At 43.2% G+C, this 16,868-nt stretch overlaps 1 protein-coding gene across 1 annotated transcript in view; it reads left to right on the forward strand.

Moving 5' to 3' along the window:
* The window catches only part of IPO8 (importin 8), a 66,434-nt gene that overhangs the window by 5,960 nt on the left and 43,606 nt on the right, over nt 1–16,868 (forward strand). Inside the window, exons 2-8 of the mRNA XM_053258549.1 lie at nt 2,894–2,975; nt 3,619–3,775; nt 8,268–8,426; nt 9,407–9,563; nt 11,470–11,559; nt 12,865–12,959; nt 15,454–15,538. Coding sequence (XP_053114524.1) covers nt 2,894–2,975; nt 3,619–3,775; nt 8,268–8,426; nt 9,407–9,563; nt 11,470–11,559; nt 12,865–12,959; nt 15,454–15,538 — 825 coding nt within the window. The remainder of the gene's footprint in view (nt 1–2,893; nt 2,976–3,618; nt 3,776–8,267; nt 8,427–9,406; nt 9,564–11,469; nt 11,560–12,864; nt 12,960–15,453; nt 15,539–16,868) is intronic.

The raw sequence follows: 16,868 nt of genomic DNA on the forward strand, positions 1-16,868 counted from the left end.
CCAGAAGCAGCAGGTATGCAACTTGGGAGTACTCCTGGACCCACGCCTCACCCTGGTATCTCAGCTGGAGGCCATGGCCAGGAGTGCTTTCTATCAGCTTAGGCTGGTTCGACTGCTGCATCCATTCCTTGAAGAGGATGGCCTCAAAACAGTGGTGCACCAACTGATAACCTCCAGGCTTGACTACTGCAATGTGCTCTACGTGGGGCTGCCTTTGTACGTAGTTCAGAAACTTCAGTTAGTTCAAAATGTGGCAGCCAGACTGGTCTCCGGGGCAACTCAGAGAGACCATATTATGCCTGTTTTGAAACAGTTACACTGGTTGCTGACATGTTTCCGGGCAAAATACAAAGTGCTGGTTATTACCTTTTAAAGCCCTGAACGGCTTAGGTCCAGGTTACCTTAGAGAGCGCCTTCTTCTGTATGTTCCTCACTGCACGTTAAGGTCATCTGAGGAGGTCCGTCTCCAGTTACCACCAGTACGTCTGGTAGCGACTCAGAGGCGGGCCTTCTCTGTGGCTGCTCCCGGATTGTGGAATGCACTACCTGCAGAAATCTGTAATATGAACTCTTTATTGGCTTTTAGGAGAGCCCTTAAGACCTATCTGTTTGGCCTGGCCTTCCAGGGTTTTTAAATGGTTGTGAAGGGTTTTAATGTACCTGGTTTTTCAGGGTTTTAAAAACTGTTTTTATTGTTTAACTGTTGTTTTATGGCATTTTAAAATCTCTGTTTTAATTGTTGATTGATTTTAACTGTTTTTGTTTTATCTGTAAACCGCCCTGAGCCATTTCGGAAGGGCGGTATAGAGAAATTGATGAATGAATGAATAAGAAAACTGGACGAACCAGAGGCAACTGTTCAGTGTGAGCCCCAGTAAAAGTCTGGACTTGCTACTGGATGGAAAATGAAACAAAATGAGCACACAGGGCTCCTTGTTTGCATTTAGGAGACTCTTGATAGTGCCCAGACTGGGGAGGAGAAGGCCCGATATGAAATTGCAAGCGCTACTCATTGATTCCTTCAGTTTTAGCTGAATTGTGGCCCCCACCCCATGGCTTCAGGAGGTAGCTCCAGAGCGTGCAAGGCAAACATCAGGGAGGCTCAGCACCCTCTGTCCATGCTCCCTGCCTCAAATACTATCTTGACATCAGGAGTGGGTTTGAATGTTGCACAATTCTGCATTTCAAATCTGGCAATCTTTTCTTGATTGGAAGCTTGGCCACTGAGCCCTCTTATTGGGCTGTGATATCATAAAGTACACCCTAACTGAGAAAAGAAGCCCTTTTAAAAGTTCTTTTATTTAGCAGGGCGAGAGCAGCTCTCCCTCTTGGTTCCAGCGTAGCACCCTTTCCAGTGGCTGTTGCTGGGGTTTCCTTGTGTATGTCCTTTTTAGATGGTGAGCCCTTTGGGAACAAGGAGCCACCGTTTCACTTCTTTGGCTACATAAACCACTTTGTGAACTTTCTTTGTTGAGAAACAGTACATGAATAAATGTATTCTTAATGCCACTTTGTAAAAGGCATTATTTTATTTTATTTTATTTTATTTTATTTTATTTTATTTTATTTTATTTTATTTCTATACCGTCCAAAATGTGTATCTCTGGGCAGTTTACAATTAAAACCATTTAAACATTAAAACCATTTACTTCATTTAAAACCCAACATTAAAAATATTAACACTATAAATCTAATCAAAAACCTGGGTGAATAAATTTGTCTTCAGTGCCTTTAAAAAAGTTGACAGAGATGGGGAGGCTCTTATTTCAACAGGGAGCGCATTCCAAAGTCCAGTATTAACTAGTAACTTCCATTAGAATGGCCACAAATCAGCCTTCAGATTCTCTCCGCCCCGCCCACCCCCCACACATACAAACAATCATTTGCTTAACTTCTTTTCCAGGTATATAAAAGACAGCACTGAGTTTCATGTCAAGGCTTATAAACCTATTCAAAGAAATACAGGGAGGAATGATTGAAAAAGTACCTAACATACAAATGTTTGACTTAATCTGTTAACAGTTTTCAATTTACAAGTGTCTTGGCACCTCTAAATACACACACCCCACACCCACAAATGTATACTATTCTGATAGTTGTCTACTGCCTTAAGCCTATTTTGCATGAAATGAATGCAGGCTGCTGTTTTATGTTCCATTGAACATAGTGGGATTTGCTCCCAGGTAAACATGCCTAGTATCCTGTACTTATTTACATTTAGATGCTGCATTTCTTGCATCGTAAAGGTGGCACACATGGTGCTTCCAGATTATCACCCATTCAGGCTCTGGCCAGACCTGGACCTGCTTAGCTTCAACAAGATGGTTGCTTCATGTGTCCTTATGATGTACAGCTTGGCCCCTCATACAGATGTTGGCCTACAGCTCCCATAATCCCTGACTATTGGCTGCACTGACTGGGGATGATGGGAGTTGCAGTCTAACAACAGCTGGAGGGCCAAAGTTGTACAGCCTTGCCTCAGGGATTATCGAGAAAGACAGTCATCAGTTGATGGGGGATCTTTCTGAAGGCACTTATCTTTCTATCAGGAGTTTTGCTGTTGCAAATAGATTGGTGGTAGAAATATTATACTGAATTAATTGCCAATTCATTAAAAATACAAAAACGTGATCAAGGCCACTGCTGGATCCAAGGGCAAAACAATACTTCTTGCATCTTACCCATCTGTTGGTTTCAATGGGAGAGTGTTCAGCACATGCCTAGCTCTCCCCCTGCAATGAATGGTACTTAAATGTGCGTAACACATCAGTGGCACCCCTGGTTAGAGAGGTGGAGAGAGAAGTCTGCTTTCCTTATTTCTGACACTACTGTTATCTTTAACATTTCACAGTATGTGGTATTCTACTGATTAACTTTTTTGTGTGCATTTCAGTCCTACAAAATCATCAACTTTGCTCCTAGTCTGCTACAAATAATTGTTTCTGATCAAGTGGAATTTCCAGTCCGACAGGCAGGTAAGCTAACATTCCAGTGGAACTTGCTTCCGCATGCTATGTTTCAGATTGCTGGTCGTAAATACCTAGATTCTGCTGCTAAAGATCAGTTAATGAACAAAAGACTTACCTTGTTAGCTCAGTCTGGCGGAAGCTTGAAAGCAGGGTGCTTTGGAGTACAATCTCCTGTTGGTTGCCCCAGCATATGGCTATGGCTGCTTCTAAGCATGGAGGTCTTATTCTTAGCTGATATGGCTAATTGCAATGGATAGACCTGTCCTCCATGAACGTGTCTAACACGTTTTGAAAGTCCTCTATGCTAGTGGCCATTGCAACATTCATTTCTGGGGACGGAATGGTACAAAGTAAAAAGCAAAGTAGTCTAAGTTGTATTGAGCTCAGCTGTGCCATGCTTCAGATGGTAACTCTTCTTGTCCAGCAGCATAGGACCCGTCCATTACAGCTTTGTGAAAAAGAGTCTCTGTGGCAGAGCATGTGCTTCGCGTGCAGAAGGTCTCAGGTTCTGGCATCTCCAGGAAAGCCTGGGAAGGAGCCCCCTCTGAGAACCCAGAGGGAGCTGCTGCCAGTCAGTGCTGGCAAAACCTGGGTTTCTTTTTAACTTGCAGTTGCCAGCCCTTTGACATTCTTCTGCCTGCCCTTTCAGCTGCCATTTACTTGAAGAACATGGTGACCCAGTACTGGCCAGATCGAGAGCCACCGCCCGGAGAGGTGATATTTCCATTCAACATTCATGAAAATGATCGGCAGCAGATTCGGGATAACATTGTGGAAGGCATTATCCGTTCTCCAGACTTAGTAAGGTATGCCTGGCTCAGGGATGTGCTCTGGAAATCCTCAAACTCTTAACCAAAGAAAACAAATGTTTCCACTTGGAATGAATGAATGCAGATTAACTGGAGGCTTTCAGGAGAACCGTTTCTAAACAAGATGGCTGTGATATTTTGTGTGAGTGAAAAATGCAGTAAGGAACGCTCATGAAAAAGAGTCATTAAAGCAAAGAGCACAAATCCTCTTATTGTCCTCTTGCTACACCAAGGCAGATTTTCTTCCTGCACAAGGAAATAAGAAGGCCTTTTCAATTCCCTTCTGAGGGAATTCAGAGGATTCAGTAAAGGTTATGTGTGATAGGAGCAAACTGCATCACGTTCTGCTCTCCAGTACCATATGTAGGTGTAACATTTGTGCTGGGCCTACATGAATGTAGTTTATTTCGATCTATGACTTGTAATAACAACAAACAGCAATACAGTCTAATTTAAAAAATCTATATCAATAACTTCTCATTAGATACATTAATCCACACAAGTCTAATCTGTACTATTATCAGCCCTTAAATCCTTCCTATTTATAGCTCATAAGTTAATAAGAGACTGTCTGATAGAACAGGCAACTGCACAAAATTTAGCTGTCATATAAGTTTATTCAGAATCTTGGCCTGCCAATAAATAAGAGGTATAAAATGACTAGGAGCGCCCTAGGTAAAGTAACAAGTGAGGGGTAATGAACTGCTTCCAAATTTAACCATCAACTTATTGTAGAGAGCCAGTCTCCACCTTCAGTAAACCAGCTTCTAATCTCAAGATTACATTAGGCATGCATCTTGCTATCTAAAAAATACCCCCCCCCCCCGATTTAGACTGCACTTTCTCAAGAAGAGATAAATTAGAGTAAGGGCCAAGTTGGCAGCCATATAGGAACTTAGCCAAGACCTTTGATTCAAATAACTTTATTGCTAATGGAATATAATTATCTCCTTGGGAGCAGGAAAAAAATTAAAATTACAGTAGCGTTTCTTTGTGCATTTTGGGCAACATATTTCATCTGGGCGTTCCATCACTCTAAGCATTGTAGAGTCTCCAAATAAGCAGTAGTAACTGTCAATCAGTTGAGGATTTATCCAATTTCTCCCATAACGTCAGTCTAAATATAGAGTCAAAGGTAGCTTTAAAGTCCACAAACACCACACAGAGAAAATTTCTGGCTTTTCCATAATATTTCTTATGATGAAGGATCAATCCAGGATCCAGCATAGATCTTCCCACACAGATACCTTCCTGCTCTCCAGCTATTAGATTTCCTCCTTATAGCAAGTCCTGCAATCACCAGAATAAATGTCTTGTTTACAGTTTACTTATTACACTTTGGAGGCTGATCAGCTGGTAATTATTGGGGTCTCCTCTGTAACCCTTTAAAAGAAAAAGGACAAATAATTGCCACTCTCCAGTCTTTGGGGAATTGAGCCGTTTGATCTAAAAAGGTAAAAAGGGAGGCTAAAATAGGACCCACCAATTCATGCTGTTCTTAATAAGATCTGCTGGGATATAATCATAGCCTGATGCTTTCCCAGTTTTAATCTGCTGAATAAAATCCACTATCTCTTTGGGAGTAACTGGAGGCCAATCAGGCAATGTATCAGGTATAAATTATATTGCAGCCAAATAGGCATTTCTATCTGTATAGATCTCACAAAAATGCTTCTTCCAAACTCCTGCCAGGATACAGTAGTCAATCTGAGTCTATAGGGGGTCTTCTAATTCTACAGATCTTGCATCTAATGCTCTTAGTACTTGTCCTTCTAACTGAGTTGGGCAAGATACATTTGAGCTGCTGATGGCACTTTCAAAAGCTTATTCAACTCATTTGTTGAAGGCTGCAAGTTCACCCTAGAGTTTGCTGCCAAAGTATGGATGGCTGCTATCATAATTCCCTTATCTTCGTCAGCTGGGGCACCCACACCGCCTACTAAGTCTGTTTGCAGACAGTCAACATTTACGTCTTGAGCAGTATTGTGAGAGGATGTGTTGATCGACAGTGCTGTTCATGGAACCGAAAACTGAGTAGGACAAGTGTCCTACTCAAGTTTTGGAGCTCAATTTTCAGTTGTGTGGAAGCAAACGACAAGGTAGGGGAAGGGAGAACTGATTGTGTGGAACCAAGGAAGGAGGAAAAGCTGGGTAGCACAGCTTTTCCTCCAACCTTGGTCAAATGCTGGGTATGAAACCTGGGTATAGGATGGTGCTGTCCTACCCAGCGTTTCCTCCTACCTTGATTCCACACAATCATTTCTCCCTCCTCCTACCTGGTTGTTTGCTCCCACACAACCCAAAATTGGGAGCCAATATCGCCCCCAAACCTAGGTAGGACACTTGTCCTATCCAGTTTTTGATTATGTGAATGACCTCCATAGGGGGCCCTCTTGGCTGTATCTCCTGCTCCATATATGCAGCCCCTTGAGTTATTTCCAGAGAGGAGGACATTAAGCGATTCCGCTTTCTTGTGAATATTCAATAATATAGCTTTAAGTATCTCTAGACTAGATAAAACATCCTCTTGCATAGAGGCGCTCTGGAATTGTTAAGAAAACGGTTTGATAAAGCATTCTGAGTTTTTGTGCCTGGAGCAGGTTGTGTGTATTTTATTTATCTTGCTTTGTTGATAAGGCTTTGGAGTAATTCCAGCTAACTCAAGGTCAGCCTGTGCAGCTGTTCTACTAGCCCTTCTTGCCAGCAACTGGGAGACACATTCATCACAAAAAACTCTGTTTGGAGTAGTTTGAGGAAAGGACAGATATTTTCTCATTTTAAACAACATCAGAGCTATTGACTAAAAGTCAATGAAATCCCCTGCCTCAACACTGTGTTTGGAAGTCTCTCCAATCAAATCTATATTTGAATAATCACATCTTAAAAGCTGACTTAATGAATAAGAGATGGATTTTTTAATAATAAAAAACTCTCATCTACACCTGTTTATTTAATTTAAATACAGTGATCTGGGTTTGTTTTGTTTGCAAGTATCACACAGCAGAGGCTTTATCTTCTAAGATTTAAAGGTGCTGCCAGCAGAGATGCTGAACTTACTGAGTCTGATATATTAACAACTTTAAGATGATTCATTCTGGCGCCTTTGACCTTACCTGTTACAGAAGATAATTTCAATTGTTTATGCATATATGTATCAATGGCTGACTTAAGTAGGTCTAATTTACCTGAAACTAGAACTACCTGGTTAAAGGTTGAGATAACAGTTGATGCTGTAAGTAAACAATACTCTGTCATACAATCAAAAGAGGAGGCTTCTGAGAACTTCTGAACTTGTTCTTCCAGCTGGGGAAAAAGGATGCAGCAGAGAATCTTATCTATTTCAGAATCAGACACCCCATTACTCTGAATCAGCGCATCCTCAGTAGAAGGAAGCGGGTCTGGCAAGATAGAATCTTCCAACTCCAGAACATCATATTTATTTGATGACACAAAGGCAGTCAGTTCACTCACAGTTTCTCTTAAATATAAGTGGTCACCAGTATGATGCTGTTTCACCATCTTCTGGGATCTCTCTAATCCTGGGCTGATTCTGGTCCACTTTTTGCCTATTTAAAAGTAAATCTGAGACACTTCCAAAGGTAAACAGAGTTAGCGGCCCAAGGCACTTCCAAAAATAAGCAAAGTGAACAGCCTCACATGGAAACTCCCACTCCAAAGACTCAGCTGCCAGCCACAAAGAAGAAACAGTTGTAAAATAAGTCAAGCAGTCAACACACTTAAAATCAACCATAAAAACTTCTAAAACAAAAAGCATGCCAAGACCAAAAAGAGGCAGGGAAAAACACACTCTTCTAGCAGAGCAATGGACAGAGGCAGCTCTTCTGTCGCCATCTTAACTCCTCCCTGCTAGTTGGGCCTCCATATGTATTTGTGCATTCAGTATCCTGTGTCCTATATGAACATGAGCTGTGTGATTTGGGCCTGCATGTATTGGGTTCTACTCATGTAGGCCTTATGCAAACATTATGTCCACTTGTGGATGACAAGTGTGCCTAGTGGGTGACATGGAGAGTAGATAATTCAGATCAGCCCCAGATGATCAATTAGAGAGATGTATGGTATGCAGTGTTCCTTTTGTACATGCACAGTCACCTTACCTTACTTGCTTTTATTTTCTTGCATATTTTAAAGTTTCCAGCTTGACTTTGTTTCTAGTGACAGTTGATTTGCACAGACGTTATTACTTGGTATGTGAAAGTGGAAAGGGAAGAACACAGCAGTATTGCCTAATGTTAACTACAAAGTTTGTTTGGCTATGGTTCCAGATTCCTTTCCCTTTCCTTGTAAAAAGTTTCTGCTACCCCGCTTTTTTGATTGGTTGACTGATAATGTGTACTAGGGGACCAAGTTTGCTCCAGATTTCCGTTGTTCTGTAAGCATCTGCTTCCCAAACTGTTTACCAGAACGTCTTGTCAGTTGTTGACTCTTTCCTCTCCTCCCTCCCCATCTTCTTCCCTAACCTTTTCAGGGCTCAGCTGACAATGTGCCTCCGTGCTATCATCAAACATGACTTCCCCGGCCACTGGACAGCAGTAGTAGACAAGATAGGCTATTACTTGCAGTCTCCCAACAGCGGGAGCTGGCTTGGAAGTCTGCTCTGCCTGTACCAATTAGTGAAGACCTATGAGTGAGTAAATCTTCATGAAGTAAGCTCATTTCCACAGGAGCCGGAATAGGGGTAAGGGTAGGAGAAACCCTCCAGGTAGAAATGCAGCCTTGCCAGGCCTGGCTCCTTGCAAATATCGCTTTCCAGTTTTCAAAGCGGGGTGTGTGTGTGTGTGTGTGTGTGTGTGTGTGTGTGTGTGTGTGTAGAGAGAGAGAGAACAAGCCAACCATTTTCTGATGGGAACCTGCCTCTTGCAAGAAGCACTAGGCTTGGCAGTGGGAGAGCAATTAAGTGTCTGTGCTTGGAAATCTCTTTTCATTGCTGCCTGTATTGGCCTCTTGGGAAGAAGACAGACTCCTGCTGCCTTTCTCCAGAGCCTGACAGAGGCAAAGAGGAGCTTGATTACCCAGTTAATGAGGGACCATGGAATTTGTAAACCAACCCTAAATTTGGAGGCTTGCTTGTGTGTGTGTGTGTGTGCATGCGCGCGCGTGCACGTGCACACACACGTGACTTGATATTTACGGTACTCTTTGATACAGCATGGCCATGTAAATTAGAGCTTCTGCTCCAACAAGCCTGTGTTTCACTGTACTGAAAAACTGGATGGAATTGGCTTCACAATGAGGAGACTAATGCAGCTTTTAATGTTTTCCACTCTCAATTCCCAGCACTGGCTAATTGAAAATGATTTTATGGATGCTTTTATCTCTCTCTCATGTTTTCCCAGCTTTTCTGGGTTTGGGTAGTTTTGGAATTGCTCTCTTTTCATTGCTACCTGTATCGGCCTCTTGGGTAGAAGAGAAACTTCTATCCTTTTGTCAGAGTCTGAGAGAGGCCTCCATTCTGGTTAAATGATTTTTGTGCTATGTGCTATTTTGCAAAAACAGGAGGAAGGGAAACAGACAGCAACGGCTCATGCTTTCCTCAAAACACAGAATAATCAGGGTAAAAGTGAAACTTGGCTTCCTAACTATTTCTGCTTCTGGCTGCTTCTGCAGGTACAAGAAGGCTGAGGAGCGAGACCCCCTTATTGCTGCCATGCAAATATTCTTGCCTCGGATTCAGCAGCAGATGATCCAGCTCCTTCCTGACAACTCTCATTACTCTGTGCTCCTTCAGAAACAGATCCTAAAAATTTTCTATGCACTGGTTCAGGTATGAACCCATGCATCTATTAGCCATGTGGATGCTTAAAGTGTCAGCAATTGAACATAAAATGGTGCCCTTTCTACTGAGCCTGACAATTGGCCCATCTAGCTCATGGTTGTCTGCTCTGACTGGTAGTGGCTTGCCAGGCCCTCCAGCAGAGGCCTTTCAGGTTCCTGCTTCTTGAGATCCCGTTGAAGTTGGGGCTCCCGTCTATGGTCCTCAGAAGCTGTTGGACTACAACTTCATTGACTTTCGTCACCATGGCCTCTTTACATTCCCTGTGATTGGCTGAATCCTGCTTCCCCTTTCTTAAAAGTCCTCCTTATTGGATGTTTTCATGTTCATGTGTCTGGCGTGCATCTGTCCACATGTTGGTGACATAGGAACAACATAGGAAGCTGCCATATACTGAGCCAGACCATTGGTCCATCTAGCTCAGTATTGCCTACATATATTAGCAGTGGCTTCTCCAAGGTTGCAGACAGGAATCTCTCTCAGCCTTATCTTGGAGAAGCCAGGGAGGGAACTTGAAACCTTCTGCTCTTCCCAGAGTGGCTCCATCCCCTGAGGAGAATATCTTACAATGCTCATACTTATAGTCTCCCTTTCATATGCAACCAGGGTAGATGCTGCTTAGCATCTGTTTTGAGATGATGGTGGTTGTAGTCCAACAGCTTCTGGGTACTCCTGCCTCAACAGAAAATGCTAAGTACAGAGTATCTGCTCTATCACTTTGCTCTGACCCTTTCCCATTTTTTAAAAAAATGCCTAGCCCTCTATTCTAAACATACATACTTTGAGGTGTTTGATTTCAAGGTGGTCTGCTTTCAAATAGATATGCTTAAGGTTGCAGACATATACTTAATAGCAATTGAATAATGAAAACTATGAGCAGACTATACAGACTTATTTTATAAGCGTATCTGGACTTTATGTCATATCATATATTGATATTGCCTTTTGCTCTTTACAGTGAAGTTGTTCTGGTCCTATACATTGGGATCCTTATCCTGTTTCTCTCTCAGCTATTAGGGGGAAGGGATGCTCCCTTGGTTGTTAGTGAGGAGGAGGATCTCAGCAGAAGTCATCTTTTCCTCCTCCTTAACATGTTAACAAGTTCTTGTTCTGAGCTTGCGTCCTCTCCCTCTAGGCCCTAGATAACCAAGGGTCTGGAAAACGAATTGGATGAAATTGGCTCATATAACTAGTTACATAGTTAGATGTGGGCTGCATAACTATTCAGTTCAAAGCAAAGGCCGCATAAATGGAGAGTGCACCTCGGAAAACCCCGTGTCATTTTATATGATACGCCTGGCAGACCAGAAATGGCACAGCTTGCACTGTGTTTAGCCTAGGCATCTCTGCTCCTTGGTGAAGTTTCCTGAGCCCAAAGACTTCCCTGAGTCTTGCACATTACTTCTGACCTGAGCTATGTCTGTGTGAGGTGGCAAAAATGCCCCAGAGATCTTTGGAGTGAGCTCTCGCCTGTTGCAGGGAGTGATGGGATGTTGCATCTTCAGTTCTTAGTAATTTATTTTTTTTTAACTTTAATGCTTGGCTTCCATTCATGCCCTACCTACATTCAGATTAGATTACTGAACACTTTTGAAAAGTGTTTGGAGGCTTCAGTTCACTCGGAATGCCGCAGCCCTTGTATTACTGAAACCCCCAGGTCAATAAGGGAGGTGGTCCCGTGAGTGATAGGCCACCTCTACAGCACAAAAATGTTTCTTCAGTTGTATTATGTCTTGCTACTAATAGTATATCCATCCATTCAATCACTATTTTAAAAGGCAAGCTATAATTTCTGGGACTGTAAATAGTACATATTGGAAACACAGAGGTGCCTTTTTTATTTGCTCTTTTAGTGTCAAATCAGCCTCTTTCTCTCTCTCTTTAAACTATATTCCAGTATGCACTGCCACTTCAGCTGGTGAATAACCAAACCATGACTCAGTGGATGGAGATTTTCCGGACTGTCATTGACAGAAGTGTGCCCGCTGTAAGGTTTTCATTGCTGGACAATATGTACTCCTTTGAGGGATTGGGAAGAGGATGTGTAGTGAAAAGTGAATTAACAAATTTCTCCACTTGCGGTGCTCATAGATAGCTCCTCTAGCAAAGTTTCAGTGTTCTAAAAGGAAGCTGGAAATGAGGAGTAGTTGTTCATACTTTCCACTTCAACTTAACAAGAATTATTATTTTTTAAAGGTAGATCAATAGTAGGGAAACCTAATTTTAGGTGCAGCCTGCCAACCTGCTGTTCTGTTGCTCTCCCAGCCTCAGAATTTGTCAGCCCATTGCCCAGATATGTCGCGGCACATAAGAACAGCCCTGCTGGATCAGGCCCAAGGCCCAGCTAGTCCAGCATCCTGTTTCGCACAGTGGCCCACCAGATGCCGCTGAAAGCCACAGGCAGGAGTTGAGGGCATGCCCTCTCTCCTGCTGTTACTCCCCTGCAACTGGTACTCAGAGGCAACCTGCCTTTGAGCCTCGAGGTGGCCTATAGCCCTCCGACTAGTAGCCGTTGATAGACCTCTCCTCCATGAAGTTATCCAAACCCCACATATGCCATATCCCAGAATCTGAAACTGTTGTGAGCAGTAGGTGATGTGGCAAGAGCTCATAGTCAAGAGCCTCATCCCCTAGGGACTTGGACTTCTTCAGAGGACCAGTTCCTGCCTGGCAGGGTGAAACACTGATGCAGCACAGCCATTAATGGATCATCATGCCCTATAATAGCAGATTATAAAAGGAATGTGATGCCTGGAATGGTTGTGGAATCTTACCCTTTGAATATTTCCCCCCCCCCCGCAAAAAGCTTGAACAGGCATTTGTCTTTTCTTCAGGGCTGGGTTGGGGCTGTAGGCAGCTGTGTCCAAATCTAGACCAGGAAGGTATAGTCTTCATCACTGTTTCAGGAGCCTGAAGTGCATCAGGCTGGAGGTTCTGCCTGCTCTATTAACGAGGCAAGGGCAGGAAGCCCAGTTGTTGTATTTATTCCAGATCTGGCCCATCCAGAGACTTCATACTGCCTGCCAATCACAGGGGCTGATGATGTATACCCCTATTTCATTTTGTTTCTGAAGAAAGCACCACAGCCACACAGTTTTAACAATGCATGCTCTATTTTTTGTCTAACTTCTAGATCAGAGATTTGCATACCCCCACCCCCAAGTGGCCCATTGTCAGTACAACACAATTTGAAGTTTGACTTGCAAGGATCTAGGTTTTGTATTATTTTGCTCTGTTAATGCTAATTTTTCATTTTTGTATCCATTGGCTGATAGTTACTTCCTTTCAACAGGAGACTTTGCAGATTGATGAAGATGACAGACCAGAATTGGTGTGGTGGAAATGTAAGAAGTGGGCTTTGCGTATTGTTGCTCGCCTTTTTGAAAGGTAATTTGCCAACAACTAAAAACAGAATTCCTAATTATGTTTTTGTCACTTATACTTTTATATTTTAATAACCTTCCTATATATTTAGCAAGTAAAAGTTATCCCCTTTCTCTCTCTCTCGTTCTTCACCCAACATCCCTGCTTTCAGAAACTTGTTAACCTGTTCCTAGACCTAGAATGAGGACAGAGTGACAAGTGGAAACCAAGCGGAAAGGGAAAGGCATGCAGGGAGACAGTGGAAAAACTGATAACAGACTGTATATTATTTGTCACATACTTATTCATGTACAGGTTGAGTATCCCTTATCCGGATATCCGAAATCCGGAATGCTCCAAAATCTGGACACCACGCCATAACAAAAACAAAACGCCTCAGCTCACTCGCTCCCAGTTTTGCTGCTTTTAAACATGCAGTCAAAACTTACTTATTTCAGAAGATGTTGTCTGTCATTCTCTCTAGCTGTGGCTCTGTTTTTGTTATGAAGCTTTAAATGTTTTTGATGATCTCGCTTTGGCTCTAGAGGGAAAAAGGAAAGCCCCCTCCTCCTCCACTCCCTGCTCAGTTTGGCACCTGCTCTGTTAGCATCTGTTTTGGCACTCTGGATCCCATGCCCAAGATACTTCATTATGCAAATATTCCAAAATCGGGAAAAATCCGGAACATTTCTGGTCCCAAGCACTTCGGATAAGGGATACTCAACCTGTATTTCGAGGAAGTCTGACCAAATTTTACCCAACGTCTCTGTTGTGTGTCATACAGGTTCTTGTCTCAGCCTTGCCACTAGGGTGGCCATTTTAGCTGTTGCTAGGACAGACATGAAGAACTTGTGTCCCACCAGCCATATTGTATAGCTGCCCAGGAGGGACAAAAAACCTCCTGTTTATACTGCCTGCCTAGGAGGCAGCAGGCCCCAATGCCTGACTGGTAAGCGGTGTTTTGGCTGGGTGCATTGCAGGCTGTGCTGACCTGACCTGTGGTGTCCTTTCACTGCTGACGCACAGTTTCTTTAGCTTTGCAGCAGCTCTCTGCACCCAGTTTGCTTGAGACCAAGTCTGTCTCTGACTTTTGGCAAGTTATGACACTTGTGCGTTAGTAGCCATTGGGAGCTGTAGTGGGCACAGTAAATTCTCGGTGTTCTGTCATTGTCTCCACAGAGACAATGACTGGGGGAGTGGGCGACAAAAGGGCAAATGCGGTTCAGTGTAAGCAAGTGTAAAGTGATGCACATTGGGGCAAAAAACACCAACTTCACATATATGCTGATGGGATCTGAGCTGTGAGTGACTGACCCCGAGAGGGATCTTGGGGTCATGGTGGATAGCTCACTGAAAGTGTCGTGCAGTGTGCGGCAGCTGTGAAAAAGGCTAATTCCATGTTAGGAATCATTAGGAAGGGGATTGAAAATAAAAAATGCTTATATTATAATGCCCTTATACAAATCTGTGGTGTGGCCACATCTGGAGTACTGCGTACAGCTTTGGTCACCGCATCTTAAGAAGGATATTGTAGAACTGGAATAGGTGCAGAAGAGGGCAACCAAAATGTTTAGGGGCCTGGAGCACCTTCCTTATGAGGCTAGGTTATAGCATCTGGGGTTCTTTACCTTGGAAAAGAGGTGACTAAGGGGAGACATGATCAAGGTGTATAAAATTATGCATGGAGTGGAGAGGGTGGACAGAGAGAAATTTTTCTCCCTCTTTCACAACACTAGAACGAGGAGTCACCCCATGAAAATGAAGGTCGGGAAATTTAGGACTGACAAGAGGAAGTATACACATACCTCTTGCCTGCAGGCTCCCCAGAGGCATCTGGTGGGCCACTGTGTAAAACAGGATGCAGGACTAGACGGGCCTTCTTGGCCTGATCCAGCAGGGCTGTTCTTATGTTCTTATGAGCATTTTTATCCATCACCATTTCTTTTTATATTATTATTATTATTATTATTATTATTAATTCGATTTCTATACCGCCCTTCCAAAAATGGCTCAGGGCGGTTTACACAGAGAAATAATAAATAAATAAGATGGCTCCCTGTCCCCAAAGGACTCACATTCTAAAAATAAAAAACAAGATAGACACCAGCAACAGTCACTGGAGGTACTTTACAGGGGGTGGATAGGGCCAGTTACTCTCCCCCTGCTAAATAAAGAGAATCACCACGGTAAAAGGTGCCTCTTTGCCCAGTTAGCAGGGGCATATATAAATTATATTAAATGTGTCTTATTGCCAGCTCTCCTGGATGCCTGTTGTCAGGTAAAAAGATAGGATGAAAATATGTTGCATTAATAGATTCAGTGGTGTGTATGTCTCTTTAGTATAGAATATGACAAACGTGACTGTTGCACCTGTTAGGTTTATTGAAGGCTTTCACCCTGATATGCATACGTTTTTTTTTCACCCTTTTCACCCTGACATGCATACGTTTTGCATACATACAAATGCATACATTTAAATGCATACGTTTACATACTTGCTTTGGATCCTTTCTTGAAGGTATGGTAGCCCCGGGAATGTAACAAAAGAGTACTTTGAATTTTCTGAGTTCTTCTTGAAAACGTATGCTGTGGGAATCCAGCAGGTAAAGATTTTTCATTTTGCTTTGTGGCATAATAGGACAGCTCTACAATGAGCATTTTAAAAACTTGCCCTTTTTATCATCTCTGTAAGACCTTCCTTCCCCTTTCATGGTGGGGAGCAGGAGGAAGGACCAGCAGGTGCAGCCTAGAAACCTGGGCAAGCGGAGTGGAAGGTGGGTGTCCATCCCCTGTGAAATGCATTACGTGGCTATCGTAGGGCAGTCAAACGTAGCTAGTGGACAAACCCCATACAAATATAATGTTTTGATCCTACTCATTAACCAGTTTTACAGGAAGATTGCTTCAAGGAGGGGTTAGACTGTAGGGTTCCCCAGAAACCTCCTGGAAGCCCAGGAAGTTCCACAGTTGTTGCCACTGTTCCTTCCAAGTTTCTCCCTTGGTGCTGGGTTGGCCATGGGAAGTGTTGTTGGATACTCTTTGGTTGGTCAGATTTGGCCCTGGGGGTCCAGCTGCTGACTTTTTAGCTTAGTTGGATGTGTGTCTTTAGCATATCTTGCTTATAATCCTCCTAAGGAATTTTGGGAGGATTGTTATGGACAGCATTCAATTTTGGGTGGGTCTCTGATCTAAAATGGACAGGGGGGCCTGAGCAGAGCCACTGTGACCCCAGAAAAGCCATTTTTCCACTGTCCTGTCTGTGCTGAGAACAGCTGCTGTTGTTGAGCGCTCAGTGTATGGCCTTCACTGCTCCCCTCCCAGTCAAAACAAACCAGGCGTCACAATGAGATCATCTCATTGTTTCTGATTTGTCTGAAGTGGGATGGGGGAAAGTGGGAGTGCAAGTGTCTGAGAGAGGCCTGTACCAGTGTTCTGGCGCAGAAGGAAAAGATCTGGAGTGGATACCACTGTGGAGTGAAAATGGCAGGGACAGAAATGTCTTTTGTGCAAGCTGTATTCCTGGGGAAAGAGGAACTGTTTTGTATCTTTTTGCTTGCCTTTTTGTACTTGCTACTGTTTTTTGATGTCTACGTAAGTGTGTGCCTTGACTTGATGCCAATGATTGCATATTGAAGCTGCATTCTTTCTTTTTGCTTCTTGCAATAAAAGTGGTAATAGGAGAGGAAAGAGTCCCTCTTCTTCATTTTTTACTTGTCTGGACTATCCTGGGCCGAGCTTAGCCTAGGACCAGAGGCATTCACTTTGTTGGGTAAGAGGCCTGACTGGCATACCGTATAAGTTCTCAGCAGGCACACACCTCTCCCCCCTCGGGGGTGTCATATACATGATAGGATTGCATGTTCAGGGAAAGTGACAGTCAAAAACTTGGTACTGCCCCCCCACCCCATTGAAAACTACAAAGTATAGTGATCC

The sequence above is a fragment of the Hemicordylus capensis genome, chromosome 5 (assembly GCF_027244095.1).
Source record: "Hemicordylus capensis ecotype Gifberg chromosome 5, rHemCap1.1.pri, whole genome shotgun sequence".
Classification (NCBI taxonomy): Eukaryota; Metazoa; Chordata; class Lepidosauria; order Squamata; family Cordylidae; genus Hemicordylus; species Hemicordylus capensis.